This window comes from Pinus tabuliformis, chromosome 4_1, assembly GCF_031772625.1.
Source record: "Pinus tabuliformis cultivar Carrire ecotype Pingquan chromosome 4_1, CPIR1, whole genome shotgun sequence".
In the NCBI taxonomy this organism is placed as follows: Eukaryota; Viridiplantae; Streptophyta; class Pinopsida; order Pinales; family Pinaceae; genus Pinus; species Pinus tabuliformis.
The window spans coordinates 727,564,450-727,590,941 of record NC_142303.1 but is presented as its reverse complement, the minus strand read 5'-3'; the positions used below and the strand labels follow the sequence as shown (position 1 = coordinate 727,590,941).

Here is a 26,492-nt window from a genome sequence, read left to right as displayed (position 1 = left end):
TCTCTTGCCAGATGAGCAGTGACAACAGGCAGTATCTTAACTTTTACTTGTGTATATAGCATAGTCACCTCCAATTTTTTACGAACCCTGGGTTGATAAGTAAAGATGGTAGCCCTGGGAGTTGTAGCATTCTTGCTGCAATACCTAGGCTCACCAATTACCCAAACTTTTTAATTTTAATTTAAGAAAAAATATTTTCTTTTTCTTTAAAGCATGCATTTCTCTCCCACTGTGTTTTATTAACTTCTTCGCCTAACTTAGAATTTCTCTACAACAAAGTGATTAACATAATCTTCTCTATCATTTCGTTAACATATTTAAAACCTTGCTCCAAGATTTTTAGGAGACTTTTTTGGGAAGGTCCACCATGTGGACTTGACCACTAACATCTTTTTATAAATTGGCTAAAAGTCTTGAATACTCAAGTGCTCTATTAATTCAATAAATAAAACGTCATTACATTATTAAATAGTTTCAATCCTTGCTTTTATAGCCATTAAATCTGACAATAATTTAGAAGTCTAAAAATAGACATCTTTTAAGAAGAAAAACATAAGGGTGTTGCAGATTATTTATGGGAGAGCCCCTTATAGGTGAAAAAGACAAATGACAATAATATTGTGTTTTTACATGAAGATGGAGGAAAGTGACACATGGATTTATACTCCTTTAGAACATTGTATCGAAGTGTTTTATATGGGACTCTTCACTGTCCTAGGTAGTTATTATAAATATCTTAAGACTTTCATAAGAAAAATAAACTATTTTTTGTAAAGGTGTATTGAGCTAAGACCGATATAAAGGATTTATCTCTCCTTATTGTACTTGGAAAATCTTGGAATGGAAGAACTTATGAGCTAGTCACTCCAAGCTTCCAAACTTTTGGCATATGGTAAAATCATTTGCTTGATGGTGTATTTTAACGCTTAAAAAATGTGCTATTTGTGGCAATGTTCTAAGTGTGTTTCTAGTATTGTAAGTTTAGAGTAAGAAGGCTAAATATAGTAGTATTTTGCCTTGAAGAAGAGGAGTTAAATCCATATAAATCTATTGTAGTAAAAGTTTGTTTTTTGTTTTTGAGAAAATATTTTTTAAGCCTTGGACTTCCTATTGTGAGTGAATGTTTAGACCTTAGACCTTAGACCTCCTTTGTCTAGTTTGATTAAGGATGTTTTATGGTGAGTATCTTTCCTTCTCATATTATAATTTCTTATTTACAAAATTAAACAGGCTAAAGTAAGCCTCCAAACTTAATTTTTTGAATTCGCTCTTAAATTATATCTATAACTCCATAATCTAAGCGATCCCTTTCATATATCAACCCAAACACTTCAAAAATCACATTTTTTCAACATAATTCTCAATTATAAAAATTTTGAATTTGAAATTGTTAAAGTTTAAAAACCATAATCCTTAATACATAAATCAAATTGGAAAACAATCAACACCTACCCAAAATCCCCAATAAAATTATATAATAAAAAAAACCTTAACACTAATAAAAACTCTAAACCATTTTAATAAAAGAGACGAACAAAGAATCAACATATACACATAACCCACAAAAAAAAATATAAAATAGAAAACATTAACACCTATTAACTTCATAATAAAAAAAAAGCCTTTTAACTTTTATGTAAAATAACAATGCAAATCATTACAGTTACACTATGATAATCCGATAACTTATTTTTCCAAAAAAGGCATTAATGAGTAAACAATCCTCATATATTGCCAACTTTACACTTACAAAGTTGAAAAATATTCTCATCAAAATGTGCAAACGATATGAATCCTATAGCTCACATGATTGCACGGTTGTATACACTAATCTAATCCATTCATTTGCAAACCAACTGATAAGTTCATGCATGTATGAGATGAATATAATAACATTATAATAATCCACGATCGCATCGATTAAAGATGCTACTTCCCAATGAAACGAAATAATAATAAAAAAAGAAAGTGGCATGACAGTGGGTAAGAAAATAAATGTTTGGGTCAATTAAACTAAAGCTCCGTCCACACCGTCCTCACATTTTGGGTATTAAATTGGGTGAAAAAGAATATTGAAAAGAAAGGTTTGGGCAAATTAAGGCAACTCTCGGTCGGAACCTTCGTCACCACTTCGACATTCATTGAAAACCGCTCAACTGTTTCGGAGATTCATTCACTGAAAAGAAAGGGTCGGTCCCAACCTTTTCGACATTCGTGAAAACGTTTAACTGTTTTGGAGATTCATTGAGTTCGACCTCCAGTTTGGAGTCAGGAGCGTGGAATAATGTTTCCATGTGTTAACTTGCGACACGATAGGTACTGCGATCGCTAAAAACAGATTTAAAATTATTAAAAAACACTTAAACAAAGATATAATTATCAGAAAATCCAAAGGTGAGGTGACCTGAAGTTGTGGCTAAAACCAACGGCTGCCAATCTGTTTTTGGAGAAAGAACCCGAATCTAGCCGAGGTGGCACCGTGAAATCACGTAGAAGAATGCTTGTTTTTTTAATTGCAGAGCGTGCCTCCGGTTGACTGTACCGCGGCCCACCTCGCGAACCCGTCTATTACGCCCCTTGAAACGAAAGCGGCTCCTCTTGAAATCGAGTAGTTTGCAGTTCATTCACAGAACCACTGGATCTACAGACTCATGTCGGTGGTTTTTCCCCATAGATTTTGCAAGTTTGTAGTGGTATTTCTTTTTGTTTAGGGCCGATTTCCCTCGATGTTGTAAGCCCGGAGATTGACCGAATACTATATTTCTCCCATCGTTGCCTGCGTTTGTTTGTTTTTGTCAAAACAGCTTTTATAATCATGAGGTTGAGCTGCAATGGATGTCGAGTCCTCCGGAAGGGCTGCAGCGAGTCCTGCGTTCTCAGGCCCTGCCTCCAATGGATAAGGAGCCCAGAGTCTCAGGCGAATGCCACCGCTTTCTTAGCCAAGTTCTATGGGCGCACGGGATTGATGAATCTGATATGCAACGGCCCCGAGCATTTGAGACCTGGTAATAACAATCTATACTCTGGATGGGATGGGGAATAATATGCACATAAAAGTGGCAAAGCTAAAGTTGCATATTTCTGATTCTTATTATTTAAAGATATAATATTTTCAATTAGAGAACATACCTGTTTTTACTGCCTAGGTTTTCAGATATTTCTATAAACGGATACTTGTAGATGGGCTAAACCATAGTCATTTGACGCACATACATAAACTCTTCTGAAAACAAGAGAGATTCAAGAGTTTTCAAATAGATTCAAACGACGTATACAAACTATATAGTATTTCTGCTCTTTTGTAGACAAAAGTTTTAATATTTATTGATAGTTCTAATAGTATACGCCGTGAAGTGGTAAATAGTGATAGATTTCAAAATTAGATGAGATTAGAGTTAGTTGAATAACCTTCCATTCAAGCATGCTCCTTTAATGCTAACATAGATTTGATTTTTAAAGCGCTGGACTCTATCAAAGTTATCCTCACTAAGATTTGAATTTTAAAACCCGACTCAGAATCTTTGAACTTATTATTATCAGAATCTGTAGTCGAATCTATATTTCCGTAACCAGGTAAAGAAATCTATTCCCTGCCGGAGTGAACATTTTGCTCGAATGTGAAAAATGGACCATAAGCGGGCATGAGAATATCTCTAGAACTGGACTTCCTATTGCCATAATCTCAGCCTGATCCATATCTGTGTAACCAGGGAAAGAAACCTTACCCTACAAGAGCAAACTTTAAACTAGTGCTTAGACTTCATATTCCCTGTACGTGATTTACGAGGCGCTCTCATATGTCTTACAAGGCTAACTATAAACAAATATCAAGGCTACTATGTACCAAGTAAAAGACACTATCCACCCATTCTTGCAGTTATCTACGAATGAGAGCCAAAGTACACTGGGTTTATGATTAAAATACAGCATTTTCAGATTACGAAACTTAACCAGACTGAAGGCTTTTTTAGCCTGTCATCTCAAAAACGCTGTTGGAAAACATCACCGACTTTCTTGGACCACAGTAGGATTATGGACATATAAGATTACAAGAACACCAACTCTAACAACGTGCCTAGGGAACAAGTTATTATATTACCCAATATAGACAATGTCACTAAATATTTGTTCATACCATGTTCAAAAGGGCTGTTTAAGTCGATAACGTGATCTTGTCTGTCAACGAACAAGTAGGAATTGACATCGATCTTAGCAAAGGTTGTTGCTGGGTGCAAATTCTGGTGGTTGTTGGATGCAATTTGGAGGGTAGGTTTCCAAATAGTCTCCATCTTTATTTCGGTGTAAGCAATACTCTTCTGTCAATAACAATCCTTCTAATATATCCTTGATAAATTTGATGTCAATTTTATCAAAACGCGCTACCATGTATAATCTACAGAACCATAAAAACATAAGCAATAGAGGTAAACAAACTGCCATCTCATCCGGTCTGAGCCTATGCGCTGGAGGTCTGTTAGAGCAGTAGCCCCTTAAACACGAATGTCAATTAAAGCAGTGCCCCCTTCAAAAGAGGTATAATAACCGGTATAAAGTTTTAATTTACATAAAAAGTGATGTGTACTCAGTATGATAAATTTAGAAGCCTGGACACTTTAATATAGAATTTTATGGGGGGGAATATACATAAACTTATACTAAATAAGTTATTAGATCTAATTAAACAATAAATATATAATATTTATTTGGAAAAGTTTTGAGGTCCTTTTATTTAAAAATATTTGAAAAGGCTTCCATTAAGATTAATGTAGTCATTGATGATATAGGGTATCTAATTTGTAAATGAGAACATTTGTCTTATTACAAGGTTTTGATATTTTTATTTTGGAATTTATTGTTGCATCTAATTCAACAATGATAGTTTTTCTATTATTTGCATATAACACATTGAAGAAGTATTTTATCAAAAATGAATCCTTAAAATCCATTATTTATTGAGAATTAGAGATTAATAAATGACTAGATAGATGTGAAAAGATCGTGAAGAAGTATTTTATCAAAAATAAATCCTTAAAATCCATTATTTATTGAGAATTAGAGATTAATAAATGACCAGATCGATGTGAAAAAATCATTTGTTCATCTTATATGATTTGTAATATCATTTTATCTTTATCAAAATGATCACCTCGTAACAGATGGAAGAAAATATATTACGAAGAAAATATATTCATGGCCATTTTCACTAGGGAATTTTCCTAGTGATATGGATATGAACTGGGTTGTCTACTCTAAAAGAGTTTATTTCAAAATTTGGGAAAAAATAATTATGGATTAATGAATAAGCTATAGATTATAATAGGGTAGACTTTATTTTTTTTATTTTCTTTTGACCTAAGTTCATAATATATTTCTTTTTCCTCTAATATATTTTTTTTATAATTTTAATTTATAAAATACCATGCATATATAAATATAATATAGTGATATAGTACAAATGAAAAATGACATATTTCTAGCTAAAGGATGGAAATAACTCCCATAGGTTCGATAAAGCCCCTTGGATCACATTTTCGAAAGTGTCATTAAATGTAAAATATGAATGGGTTATCAAACAAATCACTTTTCTAACGATTATTATAAAAAAAACTTTATTTGATAGATAATTTGGTAAATAATTTTTTTTAAATTCCTATGAGATCTAAGAACTAGATTTATCGCATGAGATGGCTGACATTTTGATGTCTAAGGATTGATATCAATATATATATATAATATTTCTTAATGAATGCATTATATGGATGGATACTCATATACATAAAAGCCTCCACAATGAAAGCATGTATATGTATTCATATAATAGGAAGAGTGATAGTAGTATAGTTCCGCTTTGATCCTAATGTTATTTTATTAGAGAAATGTATCTCTATGTTGGGATGTTGGTGTACTTTATTTTCTTATGTTCATGTTAGATCTATGTCTTTTCCGAATATTAAGAGTTGTGTCTTTTCTCAATATAATGGGAAAAATACTAAGAGCTTTGTGGAGATGGAATGATGATGTTGATTAATGTCCATTGACACCAATGAGGTCTATCAAACCTTATGAAAAAAAGTAGAAGCTTTCCTAAATCATTATAGCTTTCCTGACATAACAAGTCAAGAAGGTTGGTAGTGTGGCAAATCTTTGGGAGATGAGAATAGATGTGAGTAAGAGTCGAGAAATCCAAGAGAGTTATTTTCATGTTCAATCCACTTAGTATCACACAATTGACAGATTCTTCCTCCCGATGGTGTTTTTGGAATAGAGAAACGCCCGGTTTCGATTCAAAGCTCATGGGATTAATTCTTATCTTTGCAATGTTTATTTTCTTCTTAGCACTAGTCAAGACAAAGATAATTATAATTAGAGAGAGTGAGCTTGCTCACCTCCTTAAAATACCTTAGTTTTGAGAGAGTGGGGTTGATCACCTCCTTATAATACATTAGTTCCCTTTTCACTTCTAGCTCTTTATCATCCCACATTTTTTCCTTAAATTGGGAAGTAATAGATCTTTTAGTATTATCTTTATTCTCCAAGATGATCACCTCCTTTAACCCCCAAAAATCAAGGCATGACTGACATCCTTGTTCCAGTCCCACTTGAGCCGGAGGTAGGAGATTGTAGGAGATTTTGCTAGAATTACGAGCATTTAGAGAGAGTCTCTTGGTTTCCATGTTATAAAGCTTCTTCTTATACATCAAATAGTGGAACATAACCATATTTTCAATACTAAAAAAAATAATGAAAAATATTAAAAATGATATAAAGAAAATGAATAAAGAAATAAAATATTTTTAATCAAACTAATGTATTTATTTTCATTTTTATTACATTTTTCTCGATAAAAATAATTTTTAAAATTGTTCTCATTCGTATTTAAACCATCCCTAAAATGTTATTTTTTGTATCAGATAAGTAATTATCTAGTCACTGCTTCAGATATCTAATTATCTAGTCACAACCTCTCCGTACGGAAGGCCGTTCATTTATGAAATAAATAGATGTGCCTTTTCCTATATCCTTATGTGCAAATGAATTATAAATTTTGAAATAACCTCTACAGTCATTTTAGTCATTTTTTAAACTTACGTAATATTGTTCTCTAATACCAAATTTCACATTCTCATCCTATGGAAGGATCATCCGCTGAAATGGCAGGAAGCATACATTTGGTGGAATAGAACAGAAAAGCAGCAAGAGAAGACATGATGCTAAACCAAAGATGGAGGAGCACTTTTTAGGTTACAGTTGAATGTGTTTTGGCTCCAAACTTCCACATGCTTCATCAAAAGAACGATCATATCAAAAATTGCAGGAAGCATAAATTTGGTGGAATGGAAAGAAGAAGCACGTTAGTTGATTATGAATATTTTTGGTTGAGTGAACTTCATGTCTGTTTACAAATATGCCGAGAAGGAAAAAAACTATAAGCGGAGCATTTCTATAACCTCTACGTGACAGTCCTGAGCTAAATACGCCGGGTCTGTTAACACATCTCACTCGCTTGCATTTTAAGACATCCCGTTCACTATTTAGAATAACTTATTTTACACCAAAACACCACAGGAAATAGGTACTGCGCTATTCAGAACAAATTATTTTACACCAAGACACCACTGGAAATAGGTGCACTATTTAGAATAAATTATTTTACACCAAAAGACCACAGGAAATAGGAGCTGTAAAAATCACCTCACGTTTAGATTACTCTTCCTTTAAATTAAAGGCAAAGAGAAGAGACAGAATACATCTATTTAATTCGTAACTTATCATCTTTGGAAGGAACCAATAGGTCATAAGAAACCTCGTTTCTGCACTTGTTCCTTATTTTTGGTGAGTAATACGTTTCTGGAGAAACACCTGTGGAAACCTGCCTGATTATTTATAATACTGTTTATAGTTTTTGACCATAGGTTCTGCCTTATAATATCAATGAAAATAGGAAAAACACAAAAGTAAAATGGAAGAACAAGATCTAGATCTATTTACATTTTATTTTATTTATTTTTCTAATTTTCTCTTCTATCATTAAATTTCCTTGTTTGTAATTCCTCTTTGACGCTTTAATTTCCATAATAATACACTCTTCTCAAATAATCGAAAAAAGCATCATTCAAAATGAACCAGAGAAATTTTCTGTCCACTGTAAGAATGACATATAGCATAACATGTTAAATTTTCTGTCCACTGTAAGAATGACATATAGCATAACATGTTAAGGCAATGTTCCACAGGGACTCGCCCCCACCCCTAGTGGTCTAGTTCCCTAGCTCCCCCCCGCTCCGGGGACTTGGAGATGAGAAGGGGTCGTTTCCCCATGCTCTCAAAAAATAGGGTACGTAGGGGGACGTGTCAAGGGAACGTTTCCTTGTGCTGAGGGGTCGTTTCCGAAAAGAGGGTCGTGAGGGGTTGTGGGGGGTCGAGGCGGCGGGGTCGAGGAGGGAAGTGGGGGGTCGAGGGGCCCGATTTTTTTAAATAAACTTTTGTTTATAATTAAAATTTAACATTAGTTTTAATACTTTAGGGTTTCAATTTGTTTTCTTATAAATTTAATTCATTATTCACCCTGGCCCCTCACTCCATTCACAAGACACTCCTAGTTCCTCTACAGCAGAGAGGAATTGGTCCACATATAGCTTCATCCACTCTACCAAGAGGAACAAGCTTACCTCTAAAAGAGCGGAGAAGTTAGTTGCTATGCACAATGCCCTACGTCTTGAGAATAGGAAGACACCTGTGTATTTGAAGGGACCATCAACACGATTAGATGTTGATCCAGAGGATGATGCACAAGTGGATATGGAGGAGAGACTTGATGAGAGACAGATAGCGTTGGTTGGTGTGCCACTTAGCAGGTTTGAGAATGCTAGTGATTTAGATTCAGATGGTGATATGGTTGATCCTTATTTATTCATGCAGTAGCTAGATGCAAAGACTAGCGGGGCATTACCTTGAGGCTTGAGCAAAATTATGCTCATTTATCTTTCGATATGTTGATGTTCTTATGTTATTTTGACTCTATAAAGTTTTGACTCTTGATGTATCATACTTGACTTTTATAATTTTATGTCAATATTCACTATTCACTGTTCAATGTTCATAGTAGGAAGTGGAACATCAATATGGTTTAAACTTTAATCATAATGTATGATGTATGATTATAAATTAGAATTTTAAATTTATATGATATTAGATAATGATATTCATATCAATGATCATATGTTGTAGCTTTCCAATTTAAACCCAATTGTCGTAGTGGACTCAGTTTATAAATTATATTTTATATTTATAAGCTTTTAAGACCTTGAAATCCCCCCACGTTTCCTAAAAATTGGCGGCGAGTTTTTGCATAGGCCGCTCCCGCGTATCCTCGCCCCCTCGTCCCAGAACCTTGGTGGAACATCGTCTGAAGGTCATTTTTAGCTGGATCGTAAATTGGATTGAATACAGAATAGTTCGATGAAATTTTGTCAAGTTCTTTTGCAAATTAGTTGTTGGTAGTTTAACCACAGTGGTTTGTTCATTAGCTAGTGGTCAGTAGTTTACCCACACTTACTTGTTCATTGGCTACTTTGTTACTTCATTAAACCATTTTCTCATTAATTTATTAGCAATCACATTAATCATTTAACTTATAAAGGAACATAAATGATAAATGTTGAAGACAAGCCAAGATAAAAGAACACAAGAATATGGCTAAACTCTAAAATATCTCAATATGGGGAAAGCCCTTGATCAAATATTCTTATTATTAATTATCAAATGTTCACCAGAGAGACATAGATTCACGGTGGCTTCACTCAATGAATCTCTAACGTATCACATGTGTTCATGGGATATAAAACAATACCTTTAATTTGGCTACATATTGGAAAATACCCCTAAAAATCACATTATTTAACCCCTTACCGATATGAACCCAATACACCTTCCTAATTTTAAGAACCCTTATTTCCACTAGATATTGTAGGGATCCATTTTTTCTTTAACATTTTTTATACCCATTTATATTTTTTCACTAAGTTTGAGCTCCATTTTTGATACTTGCCAATATAAAAACCATTTACCCCCTATATATCCCACAATATATTATGTCATTTTTTACTCATTATATTTCCCCTAATATGAACCTACGTGATATGGTATTTTTCCAACAGTGAAGCCCCCATGGATAGAGTACACCGATTCAAAGTCAATATTGACTTGCCAACTAACATCACAACCCTTAGACAAATAAATGATCCATTCAAAACTACAATTTTGGCATGAGCTTAAGACATACCGCTGAAGAGGGTTGGTCTAGTTAGGCCTACTTATTGATCATGGTTGTCCCCTCTAACTGCACCAAAAACTCCTCCTTTTAACTGCAGTTGTACTTGACATGCATGGTGCTACCCTTTAGGCTAGTCTGTACCCAGATTAAGCAACTCGGCCCCATCATGTAGTCTAGTACAAACCTGTGGCCCTACCTGAGGTAATAGATCAGAGTTACAACCTCACAATGAGAGAATTTCTCCCTAATGTTAACCATAGACTAGCCCAGAAAACAGTGCACTAACTTGACCTATATTTCTTCTCCAGAACTCGAACCTGCAAGGATAAATTACCGATAGAAAATTGTCCAAACCTTTCTTTATAGTCTTCTGTTGTCCATCTTGGAGAATCTTGACCCTGATGTAGAAGATAACACAAAAACAAACAACCTTTCGACCTCCTTCAAGAACTCGGTTGCCTCAGTCATGTATTCAAGCATGTTGATGTGTTAAATGAGATAAGAAAACTCCCCTATTTATATAGGATGGATGTTGGGAATAATTCTTAATTAGTTATGTAAATCGCTGACAAATTAGTCAGCAGATTTTGTGTTCTTAGCAAAATTAGGGCAGCAAGGCAGCAAATTGTTAGGGTGGTCAGTGTTGGAAATTAGTTGTAATGTCAGTAGATTTGTTTCAGAGTTGATTGTTAATCATTTTAGTAATAATTTTACTATATAATAATGTAGTTAATGGTTCAAATAATATCTGAGATTTACAATAGTTTTTAGCTCACACAGTAATTGTGTTTTATTTGTTTGATTATATATATATATGTGTGTGTGTGTGTGTGTGTGTGTGTGTGTGTGTGTATTTTTCTTCATAGTTATGTTGGCTTATCAGTTGGCTTAAAGAAGCCATTTCATATTCTACAAGTGGTATTAGAGAAGGTAAAATTGTTTTGGGTTAAATTTTTATTGTTAGAATTTCACCAAAGTTAATCATGTCAAATTCTAACCAGATGCCAGTTCCAGAATTTGATGGCAACAATTATGATTATTGGTGCATTAAGATGCTAACCTTTTTTATTGGAAAAGATTTGATGGATATTGTTGAATCAGGATATGAGGAGCTAGGTGATTGGAATGCTCTTACATCCAATGAAAGAACAACAAGAAAGGAAGCAAGGAAGAAGAATGCTCAAGCTTTGTTTCACATTCAGATAACTTTTGATAAGATCTTATTTCCAAGAATATCAAGAGAAAAAACTGCCAAAGATGCTTGGGAGACTCTGCAAGAAGCTTACCAAGGTAGTGATCAAGTTAAGGTGGTCAAGCTTCAAACATTGAAGTGAGAGTTCGAGAATTTGAAGATGCAAGAAGCTAAAGGTGTGAGTGACTATTGTGTGAGAGTCAAAGATGTGGTCAATAAAATGGCTACACTTGGAGAAACTACAAGTAATGAAGTTTTAATTAAAAAAGTATTGAGATATTTAACACATAGATGGAATCATGTTTCCATAATCATGGAAGAAAATAAGGATTTGACAAAACTACAATTTGGTCAATTGGTTGGATCTTTGATGTCTCATGAAGAAAGATTGAAGGACACTTTTGAAGGTGTAGAGAAAGCTTTTTCCTCTAAATTACAAATTACAGAGAATGAAGATGCAAGAAGCAATAGTGAAAAAATCAATCAAGATCAAGGTAAATGGAAAAGCCAAAATTATTCAAGAGGTAGAGGAAGAGGTGGCTCAAGTGGAAGAGGTAGAGGTGGATTTGATAAGAGAAATGTTCAATATTATTATTGTAATAGGTATGGCCACTTTGAAAGAGAATGTAGATTGAAAGAAGCTAAAAATGCTAATTATGCTCAAGAAAGCGGTGAGTATCCTCCAGATCACTTATTTTTATCTTATGCCAAAGGTGAAAATACTAGTAAAGATGTTTGGTACCTAGATTCTCGATGATCTAACCATATGACAGAGAATGAGAAGTTGTTTTCAGCAAAGGATGGAAGCTTCAAATCCAAGATCCAGCTTGGTGATGATAAATCTTTGGAGGTTGCTACCAAATGAGCTATGGAGGTCCAAACAAAACAAGGTATAAAGAGTATTCATGACATTTATTATACTCCATAATTGAAGCATAATTTGTTGAGCGTTGGGCAGCTATATGAGAAAAATTATAAAGTAGTCTTTGAAAATAAGACATGTACTATCTATGATAAGAATAAGGAAAATAGGGTGATCATTGTTGTGCCTATACAAGAAATATGATGTTTCCCTTGAGGTTTGATGAACATAACAGCAATCTTGCAAATGTGGCTTATGAGGATTCAAGTTGGTTATGACATCTTAGGTACGGGAATTTAAATTTTCATAGTTTGAAGTTTCTAACCTCACATGCATTAGTTTCTGGATTGCCTGAGGTAGAAGAGCATAAGGAGGTTTGTGAAGGATGTGCTAAAGGAAAGCATGCAAGGGAAAGGTTTCCAAAGGGAACTGCATGGAGGGCTCATCACCCACTTCAGCTTCTTCATTCAGACATATGTGGTCCTATGCAGACTAAGAGTTTGGGTAAGTCATCATATTTCATCACTTTTATTAGTGATTACTCACAAAATTGTTGGGTATAGTTTTTGAAGGCCAAAAGTGAAGCCCTAGATACATTCAAGAAGTTCAAATCCATTGTAGAAAATTAGAAAGGGTGCAAGATCAAATGTTTGCGAACTGACCGTGGAGGCGAATTCTGCTCAAAAGCTTTCCAGAGTTATTTTGATATGAATGGCATCAAGAGGCAACATAATACAGCATACACACCCCAACAGAATGGCATAGCTGAAAGAAAGAATCGTATTATGGTTGAAATGGCAAGATGCATCTTACAAACTAAGGGATTGAGCAACTCTTATTGGGGAGATGCAGTTGCTACATCAAAGTACATGCTCAACCATAGCCCCACTAGTGCACTGGAAAAGATGACTCCTTACGAAGTTTGGTATGGAAAATGGCCTAATGTTAATCATTTCAAAGTTTTTGGTTGTTTGGCTTATGTGCATGTACCTAATCAAAATAGAAAAAAGTTAGATGCAAAGAGTGAGCTATGTATTTTTATTGTGTATAGTGAGGCAAGCAAGGATTATAAATTGTATAATCCTCTAACTAACAAGCTTATTTTCCCAAGAGATGTAATTTTTTTATGAAAGGGCAGTCTATGGTCATCAAACAGGCCATGTTGAGAAGACAAAATCTGTTTTGAATGATGATATAATTATTGATAATGATCATGAGCAGCCAACTAATGTTTCTGTAACTAGTGGCTTAACTCCACCAAGCATCCCTTCATTAATTTCTTCAACATAAAGTTCAAGCCCAACTTCTTCTCCAAGTTCTATAAGGAAGGTAAGAAGATTGAGTGATATTTATCAGAAGAGTGCAAATAAATCACATGAAGAAAGCCCAATAGGTGAGAGTCAATTTTGCTTTATTAGCCAAGGCTGATTTTGAACCATCATGTTTTAAATATGCATGTGCTAATGAGGTTTGGATGCAAGCCATGCAAGAAGAGATGGACCCCATTCAAAGGAATTATACTTGAAAGTTGACAGAGCTTCCACATGAGAAGAGAAATATTGGAACCAAATGGGTCTATAAGACTAAATTCAACAGTGATGGCAGTGTTGAAAGACACAAAGCAAGATTAGTTGACAAAGGATTCACACAGAAGTATGGAATTGATTATGAAGAGTGTTGGGTGTGGAGCCTGATTATCTTCTATATTCAAAGGTTTCAGCCGGATGTACACCCCAGGAAGACTGTACACCCCTCCACGCGGGGCGGTGCAGGGGGGACTTATCCTACCCATGGGGGTTGGGGCGGGATAATCCTCCCCGACTTGGGAGTCCGGGGGCAGTGCCCCCGAAGCTAACAAATAGATGTAAAATTACCTTGTAAAGGTCTTGTAATTTCTAGTCAATCTAGGTTGTTCATTAGGTGGATGATCTGACGGTAGAAGTTATGTTTAATTTACGGTTTTTTGCCCTAGAAGGCAACCCCTCACTATATATGAGGGAATTGTATTGCGTCTATTCATATCTGTATGCTAAGTGAGGAAGAGAGAGGAGATTGAGAGAAAAGAGGGTGTTACAGTAGATCAGTTGAGGTTGTATCTCTTCAGTTTGTTGGATAATATAAAAGGAAGGACTGGTTGTTTCTCCGTGGATGTATCCCAAAGTGGGTGAGCCACATATATCTGTGTCTCTCTTGTTTCATGTGTTTTCGGTGTTTATATTTCTGCAATATTTTATGTGTTCCATTGCTACATAATATATAATTTTCTAACAAAGAGACATTCGCACCAATAGCATGACAGGAGATGATTAGAATGTTGATTTCATTAGCAGCTCAGAAAAAATGGAGCATACATCATATGGACGTGAAAATTTCCTTCTTGAATGGGTACTTAGAAGAGGAAGTATATGTGGAGTAGCCACACGGTTTTGAAGTGGAAGGAAAGGATAATAATTTCTACAAGTTGAAGAAGGATTTGTATGGGCTCAAGCAACCACCGAGAGCATGGTATGCGAGGATTAATGGATACTTTTAGGAAAATGGCTTCCAAATAAGTAAGAGTGATCCTACCCTTTACTACAAACAAGAAGGTATTGATATTCTAATCATAAGTTTGTATGTTGATGATCTATTGTATATGGGTAGTAGTTCTAAGATGAATGATAAACTCGAAGTTGCCATGATGAATGAATTTGAGATGAAAGATCTAGGGATCATGAAATATTTTCTAGGAATGGAGGTTTATCAAAGTAAGGATGAGATTTCCATTTGTCAGACAAAGTATGCACAAGATATGCTAAATAAATTTGATATGCTTGATTGTAATCCATCCCCTATTCCATGTGCTCAAGAGAGGCATTATGTAGAGATGATCGTGTTGATTTAGTTGATGAGAAAAATTACAGAAGTATTTTGCGGAGCTTGATATTTGTAACCCACACAAGGCTTGATATTACATATTCAGTTTCACTTGTTTCAAGGTATATGACAAATCCTTCTAAAATACATATGAAGGCAACCAAGAGGATTTTAAGGTATGTGAAAGGCACTCTAAATTTTGGTATTCATTACTACTCTTCTGAAAAGTTTAGTCTTGTTGCATTTAGTGATTCAGATTGGGGAGGTAGTCTTGATGATTGTAAGTCCACATTTGGAAATTTTTTCTCTTTTGGTTATGGTTTGATTACATGGAGCTCAAAAAAGCAAAGCATTGTTGCCCTCTCATCCACAGAAGTGGAGTATGTTGCAGTTACCTCAGTAGGTGCACAAGCTCTTTGGCTCAAAAAAATTTTGGAAGCAATTGGAGAAAACAAATTCAGTCTACAGTGATTTATTGAGATAATGTAAGTGCCATCGAGTTAGTAAAGAATCCATTTCATCACAGCATTACAAAGCATTTTGACATGAAATATCACTTCATGAGAGATTTGGTGCAGATGAAGGATATTGAATTGAAGCATATAAATAATCAGCATCAGCTAGCAGATATCTTCACCAAAGCAGTAGCAAATACTCAATTTTTGGCATTACGATATAAGATAGTAAATCCTCATTAATCATTATGGGGGAGTGTTGGAATAATTCTTAATTAGTTATGTAAATTGCTGACAAAATAGTCAGCAGATTTTGTGTTCTTTGCAAAATTAGCGCAACAAGGTAACAAATTGTTAAGGTGGTAGGTGTTGGAAATTAGCTGTGGTGTCAGTAGATTTGTTTCAGAGTTGATTGTTAATCATTTTAGTAATAATTTTACTATATAATAATGTAGTTAATGGTTCAATTAATATATGACATTTACAACAGTTTTTAGCTCGCAAAGTAACTGCGCTTTACTTGTTTAATTTTATTTTTTTATATGTATTTTTCTTCATAGTTACGTTGGCTTATCAGCTACCTTAAAGAAGCCATTTCATATTCTACAATGCAGATGGGTGTCACATGTCTAAATAACCCCAAGTCGACCTTGATAATTTTCACATGTGTGGGTATAAATTCAAAAACTCATTTCTTGTCGAAATTTGATGATCTTTTGGTCGATTTTGGTACTCTTGAAAAGAGGGATTCAATTAAATAATCATATTCATAAAATGAGCTATTCGACGTGGAATTTGGCCCTAGTTTCCAATTTTGAGGATCCATCTCAACTAGGGAGAATTCCACCTGCCAATCCATCATGCGATATTGTCTTCATGAACCATCTTTGCATTTCATCCAAACTCTATTGAACACTGATATAGATAATGAAGAATAATTGATCTAGAGAGTCACAAGATCTTGCTACTCTCGACTAACAAATGTAAGACCATATATCCATAGGTCAAACCTTGATCGGTCTTGTTCCCAAGTGATCAAGTTGTTGAACATCATGCATCCTAGAGATAGGGAGTATGATAGTATGCAATGCATCCATCGGTAGTGTTACAGTCCCTATCCACTTTTCCTAAATAATTGGTGAGATGAGAGGTGCTTCTCATGTGCCTTGGACTACATGGATAGGATGACATGGGGCAACAACATGGAATAAATAAATCACATCCTACTCATAACCACATGTAGGGAAAGGATGAACCACATCCTATAGTCACATGTCACAACCATCATATGGAAAGGATATACCACATCCTATGTGCATGTAAACCACTGACAGTAGGGAAAAGATGAACCACATCCTATATGCATGCCAACCAAAAATTGTAGGAAGGATCCTACACATGGGCAAAGGATGAACCACATCCCACTGACATGTCTACATGTAGCAATAAGCAAATGTCTTTATGCATCTCTCACTGGGGTATCCGTGGGAGAAGGTCCACCACTCATCCTACTCATATGCCATAGGAGAAGGTGAGCCACTCATCTTATGCATATCTCATCAATCATAGGGGAAGGTCAACCACTCACCCTACACAACACACATATGGGGGAAGGTGGACCACTCACCCTATGGTCAGTTATCACTCCAAGAAGTACCCCCAAGCCCCTAGAAGCTCCCAAATCTTAATATTCAACTGAGACCATCATAGAAGGGTCTTTCCACCACTCCCAACCTTTGTATAAAGGAAGATATTGATCTTACCAAAAGACTTTGAGAGGAAGTTCGTAGCCTTTACATCCATCCTACAATGATGGAGCTTGATATATCCATATTGTACCATAAATATAGGGGCACTTCTTGCCAATATGATGGGAGTGGTAGTGGAACAAAAAAAACATCCTCAACCAATCGAATTTGTTGTAATAAGGCATGCCTGCATCCTGAATAGTGCTCCAATATCAACAAAAATATAGAACTAGATGTGTTCTTTCCACCCACTGCACTACAAAAATATCAATGTGATCTTAGATTCTGGGAATGTATCTTTGACCATAGAATCACAAAAATATCTCAATATATAGTTATTCAATATATGACGCTTATCCAAAGAGTGACTAAGAGTCTTCACAACGAGAAAAAACGACAGGTAAGGTGTTTATTAAAAATACCAGGGAACCGACAAGATAAACATATGTAGACTAGTAGCTTTTCCATTTCATCATGCCTTTATATGGAATAGTGTATCAAGGTTGGGTCTTCCATCTTTGAATATAAAAATCAACTCCCTCTAACACTGATAAACGAGAGGGTTGCCAATCAGACATCCTCAATAGTTGTATCTTTACAATCCAATCAACATGGCTCGTCCATAACTCCGTCATAAAATAATAAAAACGAACTTGCAAAAAATACTCATCGAGTCACTTGTGACCTGCTCCTTTTTCTTTCATATGCCCTTAGGTCCATTTTACAAAGTTAGCCAACTATAGTCATGTTTCTTCTTAAGCCAATGATCATATCATAATCAGTTGTCATGTATGGTTATCCTTATCAAAAAAAATCATTGAGAAAGAGTCATTGAGCCATTCTCTGAGGGATTCTATATCTCCCTCTGAAGTCTTACATCAAATGGTCATATATCTTTCAATGATGTGCATGCTAAATCATTTCTTCCACGTGCATTAAACTATAATCCATTTCTCACCAAGACATTTGTATCCTTATGACCATTTATGTATAAAGAGAAGCTAGCAAGTATCTTTTCTCTGCCTTGTAAATTATTTCAACTTCCTTTGTATTCTTAGGATAGAGGAAGTATGACATCAACTACTGGCTACATCAAGGATATCCAGGGCTAAATCATCTGCTCAGTCAGGAAATTTACTAGAAACTTTGCTAACTTTCTCATGGAAAAGAGAAATGTGGCCATCTACTTTTCTCATTCATGCCTTTCTGTTGTCGTGGAGATAAATAATGGTATCAAAGCTCAGGTGAGGACAAGCCCACGCCTGAGAAAATTCAATCACTAAGAAACATCTGAGGCATTTCATTGATTTAATTTAAGTCTTCAGCCCTCTGTGTTAGGGCAAGTCTGAGTTCAAGGATGGAAAATCTGTGATATTTTCTTAAGGCCTTCTAAAAGCCCTAATCAATGAATATGGGTGCCAAAACCAAGAGCAACTTGAGCATTGCAAGCAAAGGTTGGAAGTCAAGATGGTATGTACAGGTATTCATAAGGTGTGTTTCCACTAATATCAAAATATATTCCCAGCTGTCTAGGAGGATTATTTTGCAGGCGTAACCAATCAAGCTTGAGATTTTATCACCAATAATTTATGAGAAATATATTAGACTTTATCTGTGAACTTATGGTGGAATTTTTCTGCTAATTATAAAGTTCATCCAAAGCTTCTTTAGGGATTGTCCTAAGGAAATTTCACATAAACATTTAAGACCAATACTAGTCTTGTCAAGCTTCAAGCACTCTTGGATTGTCTCTATATTCGAAAGATTGTAATGGCTTATATCTATGTTGATCCTTAGAAGATTTTGCAACCAATTTTTAAAGTTTCATTAGGAGTGAGTAATGAGATTTGATCCATTGTGATATATTTTGCATCCTATTTCTACATAGTTGTACTTTTCTTTGTGTCTGCCAAAAGTGTGAAGCTAACTATAAGGACCTAGACATTGCATGCTTGGTCCTAAATTTTGTAGAGAAATTTTTTAACATAAAGGAAATTATTAGGCATGTCACAATAAACATTGTTTTATCTCTCATAAATTACAGGGTTTCTCATCCAAGAGGTATGTTGGACAATCACTGAAGCATAATATCAATTAGGTTTATTTCTTCCATCCTGAATGTGAATCTCCTTCAAGCGAGAATAATATTTTCAAGATACATTAATGAAACCTTCCTTCCAGTATTTGAAGTCTGATCTTGTTCTAATATTGTTGACATAAGTCTGGTAATTAATGTTGACCTTCAACAATAAGAGTTTTTAAATAGGAAGTATGGATTCAATCTACAATTATTAAGACAGCATATGCCCTTGATATAGTGAAGTGTTTATGATCTCATTAACATTATATTGTAGTAGTAAGGTTTAGGTACAACCACTAGGATTTCATTTTTAAATGATACATTAATGAGGGTTTCCAAAGGAAAGAAGTACAGTGGCATCAATATTAAAAACTTCTGTTGAGAATCATCCTTTACATCAAAATAAGGACATATGCAGTTTCCCCTTGTGTGAAATCATACTTGTATTGTTTTGGCATCTATACAAGCCTCTGATTGATTAAGGGTAAGAGGTCTTCAAGGTCAAGGATCCATCTTCATCAAGTATTAGTTCTTAAAGTAAAGAATGAAGTATGTACTATGGCATGAAAGTATTTCTTTACATAATGTTGGAGGACTAAAACCTTGATCTGAAACATCTTATGGCTTAGGGCTTATTCCTGAGAATCATTTTATGGGGACAATAAGTTAGGTTAATGACCTAATAACATCAACCTCTACACACCTATTTCTTGTAAAATGATGCAGTTGTGTTAGGGAAATATTTTATTGTATGAAGGTTTAAAAATCTATTTTTTTTGGTATAATTAAGTCAACGACTAACAAAGATTTCTAGAGCATGCTTTGAGCATAAAGGGTCCTTCATATGTTTATGTACTAGCAAATAATTAAGAATGCACTTCCACCCATTCTTGTCTACTTGAGGAGACTTTCAAGCACCAACCTGAGTAGTTCAAGTTATATGTTTGATGCTCCAGTGATCGACATTACCTTAGAAAATTATTCCCGCATCAGAGGGACTCATTTTTACAATAGTTAGAACTAAAGTTTGCAGAGGTATTTAGTGGCATTCTATTTACTTTAGAAACATATCTCTTGAGATGGTCTCTCTAGAAACTTGTAAACCTAAATATATCATTAAAGTCAAATATAGCGTCACTTTTGAAGTAGTTGCTTAACTTAAATGGATAACTACATCTAATTAAAAGTGAAAAGTAATAGAAATAATTGTAAAATTTTTCATTTTTCATTTTTCAAATTTATTCTTTGAAATAATTGGGAAATTGGGAAAAATCCTATTTTTCAATCACTTTTGTCTTGGAGGGTTGGAAAGATAAAAATGTATGGAAAACGAATTTGTGAAAGTGGACTAATATGATAAAAAGTGACTGGTTTTCTAAATATGTTTCTATTTTGAAGGATTCAAAGAGTAACTAATTTTCTAAATATGTTCTAGTTTGAAGGATTCTCGCTGGATAAATAAGTTTAGAAAATTGATATTCTAATTGATTTTTATTTTTTACCTTGATTAATGGGTAACTCATTTGAGTAGTGATGTCCCCCTTGTGGGAGCATACTCCTTGAGCCTTATAACAAGAGGCCAAAGATGTTTTCCATGGGATTTGAAACTTGATGGAGAGGATAACCCCCATTGTGTCAACCACTAAGCTGTCTAAGAAAGAGACCTAATTTTCTAGATATGTGTTTGGTATTCAAAGTAGAATTTTAGACAAATAAGTTTTGAAACTAAGAAGTAATATTAAATTTAAATTAAAAATGAAAAACAAAAAACTTTAGAAAAAATAAATGTGTTTTTTCTTATTAAGTATATGTATAAAATTGTTATATTATTTGCAATTATTCAAAATTTAAAATGAATCAGTAAAATGTTAAAGAGAAGACTGATAAAAAAGGAAGAAAACAAAACATGGAGCAGAGGATTATTCTTATGAGTATTACAAATCAATTAAATAAGATTACATTTGAAACATCAGTAATAAATGACTCAAGTAAAACTCGACTAATTGAAATTGAACTAGGAGACTTGGATAAACAATTTTGACACCTAGCAGGTGGTTGGAATTTGATTCTCTAACACTCCCCCTTAATTAAAACCACATAAAAATTCAATTAAGATGCTTGTTGGTCTATGTCTTAGCTAGGCTTTACAATTTAAAAATGAACTTCAACTAGATTTAATTTTTTTCTTCTCTTCTTCTAGATCCTATAGCCTCTAAATTGTTTCAGCTTTTTCTCATTGTTGTATTCCTCAAACCTTAATTTCATCATTTTCTGGTGCAGGTCTTATATTGTTCTAGGTTGTCTAAGAACGTCCTGGACTTCTTCAAAAACTAGGTTGTATGTGGGTTGTTGCCACATTTAATCTCTTGTAGTGTTATTTTCATTATCATCATGTTGCAACATAAGATCATAATAGGATTTCATCTCTTCAGGACTCCAAAACCTATGTGGATCTTCTATTGCTCTAGGTTGTCTAAGAAAGTCCCATACTTCTTCAAAAAATGGCTTGTATTGGGTTGCTACCACATGTAATCTCTTCTAGTGTTATTTTCATCATCAACATGCTGCAATAGAAAATCATAATATGATTTCATCTCTTTAGGACTCCAATACATGAGAATTTCATTAATTTCTTCATCATGCATGTTGTTTTCAACATTCATTTCTGCAACTGATATGCAAACCTCATCTACACATGGTGTTGCAAACCATGCTTCAAGGAAATTTAATTTTTTTTCAAAATCATTATGTGTAACTTAATGCTGCAAATCAATGGTAATTTTAGAACATCTACAAAACCACATTGGTTATGTTCCTTCTACTCTGCAATGAGAGCTTTCCCTTGTTTCACTTCCTTCTCTTCCTCTTCTTTGGTCCCTATTTTCTATTTGTGAGCTTCCTTAATTTCTTGTTCCTCTATGTCTTCCTCTGTCTCTGTCTTTGTCTCTTCCACTTCTATACTAACCTGTGCTACTGTAGACAGGTTATCTTCCACTGACTCAAGTAGGATTCTCTAACTGAATAACATCTTGTTTTTATGATTTTTTTGTTGCATCATTTGCAACCATTCATCATTAGGTAACATGTCTTCATCGAACTTTACATCAACAATATTAATTGTTGGATTCACCATACTATTGACTGCTCCAATGGCAGTTTCAATATCATCAACGACCTCAGTTCCTAGATTCACTAAATTTTCATTAACAAGATATGTTTCTAGATTCACCATATTGTCGTTAACAAGTTTTGTTGTTGGACTTACCAAAGTTTTGTCCACTTGTGGTTGTGCACAGTGGGATTCACGAACATATGTGTGCTCCATCTCTACTTCTGCAAATTCTTCACTCATCATCCACTTGTGGCTGAGCATAGTGGGATTCACTAAATTCTTCATCCTCAACTAGGTTACTCCCCTTACATGAAAAACTAGCCTTAGGGGTATCACGGGCTTCCTTGGCTATCCTTGCTTCATTCGTTCTAGTTGTTACTTCTCATCATTAAAAGAAATTAAACATCTCCTGTTGCTCCTTCGACCTTCTTAGTCTCTTGACTTTTCCAATTTATTGAGTGTTGACTTATTACGACTCAAAAAGCAAAACAAATTGTAAACATCGCAGCTAACTACAATAAAGAAACGTCTCTACTTTTTCGCTTCCACAAACAAACAAGTCTATAATGCAGCGTCCTATTAAAAAAATTAATAAAGCTTTTGTTTTGTTTCAATAACAAAACCCAAAGTGTTCAAAAAAATTTTGGATAACATACACCACGCCTTTTTTATAATAATTTCCAATTTTATTTTTTAACTTTAAAGAAAAAAAAATTGATTTTAATAAATACCCCTTAAAACATTCAAAGAAACTCCTTTTGAATAACACCAACCCACGCAAAGATTACATAAAGCCCTTCTTTTTCCCTCTTTTTCCCGCAAAACTTCCATGCAATACTTTTAAAAAACTTTTTGTTTTAGGTTAGAGCTGTTTAAAAGAAATTTAAAGAATCGATTTCATTAAGAGAAGCCCTTTGTTTTTAAATAAATGAAAAGACATTTTAAAAGGATACATAGCAATATAACATTTTTATAAGTAGTTTTGGAAGTTTTTCTGGTGGGTTTTTCCGGTCAAAATCCAGGCGCAATTTATTGGAATCGCAAGTTTGATAGCTAGTTTCTGCACAATCAATCAAAGCATCCCAGGGGTTTTCCAGGGTGCTGAATCCAAATATACTGTTAAAAAACCATTTTAACTGCAACAAATCAAGATTTAACCTCAATTTCTTCCACCGGATTCCGTCACCAGAATCTCCAAAAAAATCGCATTATAAACAACTCCTTTTTATAACTCTGTTAATCCAAAGTAATTAAAAAATACCTATATAATTTTTTTTGTTTACGATTTTAACACCTAAGAGATGGTCAGAATTAGATTCTCTAACAAAAACATCAGAATCTATATGCATCCCAGTCTTAAAAATATAAACTGTCAATTTTTTCCCCGACAGAAAATTTTCAATACCTTTTCCAACTCGAACACAGTAACTCAGTAACTATGCTTTAACTCGAACTCTATAACTCAGTAACTGTGCTGTGATGTTATTAGGTAACAAAATCGAAATAATGATTACTGCTCTGAATTATTATTTGCATTTCCCAAAATCCGCAAAACGTTTCTTATAAAACTAGAAAGTGTAGTTTCTCGTTTCCGATGATTTCAGAATAGCAATAAACTTATTCTGTGCAGTGATTGGTGCAGCTATGTTCAGCTCTCTTTTATATGATGCCTGTGGCAGGATGTTGGATCCGATATTTGGTTCAGTGGGACTTGTGGGGTCTGGGAACTGGGAACTGTGTCAGGCGGGGGTTGAAAGCATCCTCCGGGGAAATTCCGCGTCTCATGTTGTCCCTATGGAAGCCATGGCCGGCGACCTGCATAGAGTAAAAACCAAAGACAGATTCAAGAATGTCTCGCGTGCAAAACCCAGACGAAAACAACGCAAGAGTGCACTTCTTAACAATCATATTGTTTCAAGTAGCAAATCTGACGGTTGGTGTGACGTAACAAACAGCTTACAGGTAGCAGCAGAGAACGGTAAATCAAACACAGAACAGGAACGTAATGAATTCGTTACCGCTGATCAAGCAGAGATGAAGTACAGCCACGATCTGATCTGGAACCTCGAAACTAGTCATCCTGAAGCTGAAGCTCCATGTAATGCTGTAAAGCTAGAGCTTACCCTTGGTTATCATGGCTCCACTTCTCCTACTCGTATATTGTTAGCTGATAACCTCCGTTGCAGCGAAGCCCATTCCAATCAGTGCGAAGAGGTATTTGCCATGAGTAAGTCAGTTTTCTCACCAGAGTCTACGGGCATGGCAGCTTTTGGGTAATTATATTGATTATATATAGGAAATATATATAAAATGTAATGGAACGACAGTAGCCGTAGTTGGTGGACAACCATCGAAGCCAGGCCGTGTTGTCAGTGTGGAGTGTAGTATCTATAAAATGGAGTGTTATACAATACTTAGGAAATTTGTATGTGCTGGAAAGAAATATCATCCTACAGTGCCCCTGAATATCTACCTTGTAAATTATTACATTTTAAAGTTTTAATACTAAATATTACAGGATCTATCTGTATATATATTTTAATTTTGAGTCCTGAACCTATGCTGATTACATATTTTGGAAATATGTTGATTATATATTTGGGAATATGTCCAAATCTGATGTTTAGGAAAGAGTAAACGAGAGGTGAATTCCTTGACTTTTCCTTATAGTCAGATGCTGAAGATGACCAATTTTGAGATTCTGCTAGGTTTAAATTTTTATCCTAGAATTACCAGTAAGGTTAGTGTCCCAAAGACATCTCAGGAGTTGGTTTCCAGATCACATGATCTCTCGCAAGTGTATCCTACACTTCAATCTTTTATTTGCCCTTTCTTTTTCCCACCATTAACACATCTGGTCGACATATGCTGATCTGAACATATTGTTTTAAACATATGTGGACGTGAATATATTGTCTGAATAGGTTAGACCATATATGTGCTCTACAACTTCCACGGTCATTCGTAGAAGTTTATATGCTTCCACTTTCTCGGTGATCAAGCGAAGTTTTAAATCAACGAGATTCGTAGTTTAGAGTATTCTAAACCTTTGTTGATAAATCTTTGGAACCTCTTCATTAACAGTTAGAGTGTATTATTTTGGATTGAGCATTCAAGAATGTGTGTTATGATTATGAGGTTTAAGCAGATTTCTTTCATAGCACTAATTAGAATGGGTTTGGGTATGGCTTTGGATTGACAGGAAATTGTAAACCAATAAGAAGTAACAAATTTGCTTATATCTATTTTTTAAAATATTTTAGGAGATATATTTTCTAAATATGTATTTGACTGACAAATCTAAAATCATTTGCAAGAATTTTTCGAATGAATCTTAAATTCGGATGGCATCTTTATATTTTATATTCAAGTTTTTTTAAATGATTTAATATACTATCTTTTATAGCTGTTTGTGCTTGAAAGGTATATGCAAGTGTAAAATCCCCTATTATAATGCTAGAAAAATCGCAGCATGCCAAATTACATTGTGTCTTAAAAATAAAATTGCAGGAAAGGTCATATCATTAATAAAAATCAATTTTATGATTAAAATGATTATAAATTTAAGTTGTCACTGAGTCAAACAATCACTATCACTAGTTATGTTAAATTTATCCACCCTTTTATTTCTGGCAAAATCTATGAAATTAAGGTAAATGTTGTTTCCTAGAGACAATTCATAGAGGCATCAAAATAACTAACTAATTTTCAAAATATATGTTTCTGAGCTAAATAAATTAGCAATATGTTTTTGAATTTTGAAATTCCTTTCTTTTTATCCCACAGGCTAATCGCTAGACTTTTTATACAAAATAGTCTTAAAGATTGGTAGAAGAAGAATAAGACCAAAAATTAAGAAGAATTGCATTGAACATCTACGAATTCAATGGAATATGTAGATATATCTTTAAAAA

General features: G+C 34.3%; 1 protein-coding gene across 1 annotated transcript; it reads left to right on the top strand.

Annotated features, from left to right (window-relative positions):
• The first annotated feature begins 2,635 nt into the window (after positions 1-2,635).
• LOC149178200 (LOB domain-containing protein 41-like) lies at positions 2,636-25,049 on the top strand. The gene is made up of 2 exons (XM_089423558.1): positions 2,636-3,005; positions 24,221-25,049. Exons 1-2 carry the CDS (start codon positions 2,816-2,818, stop codon positions 24,853-24,855), a joined length of 825 nt encoding a protein of 274 aa, XP_089279684.1. The 5' UTR covers positions 2,636-2,815; the 3' UTR covers positions 24,856-25,049.
• The last annotated feature ends 1,443 nt before the right edge of the window (positions 25,050-26,492 follow it).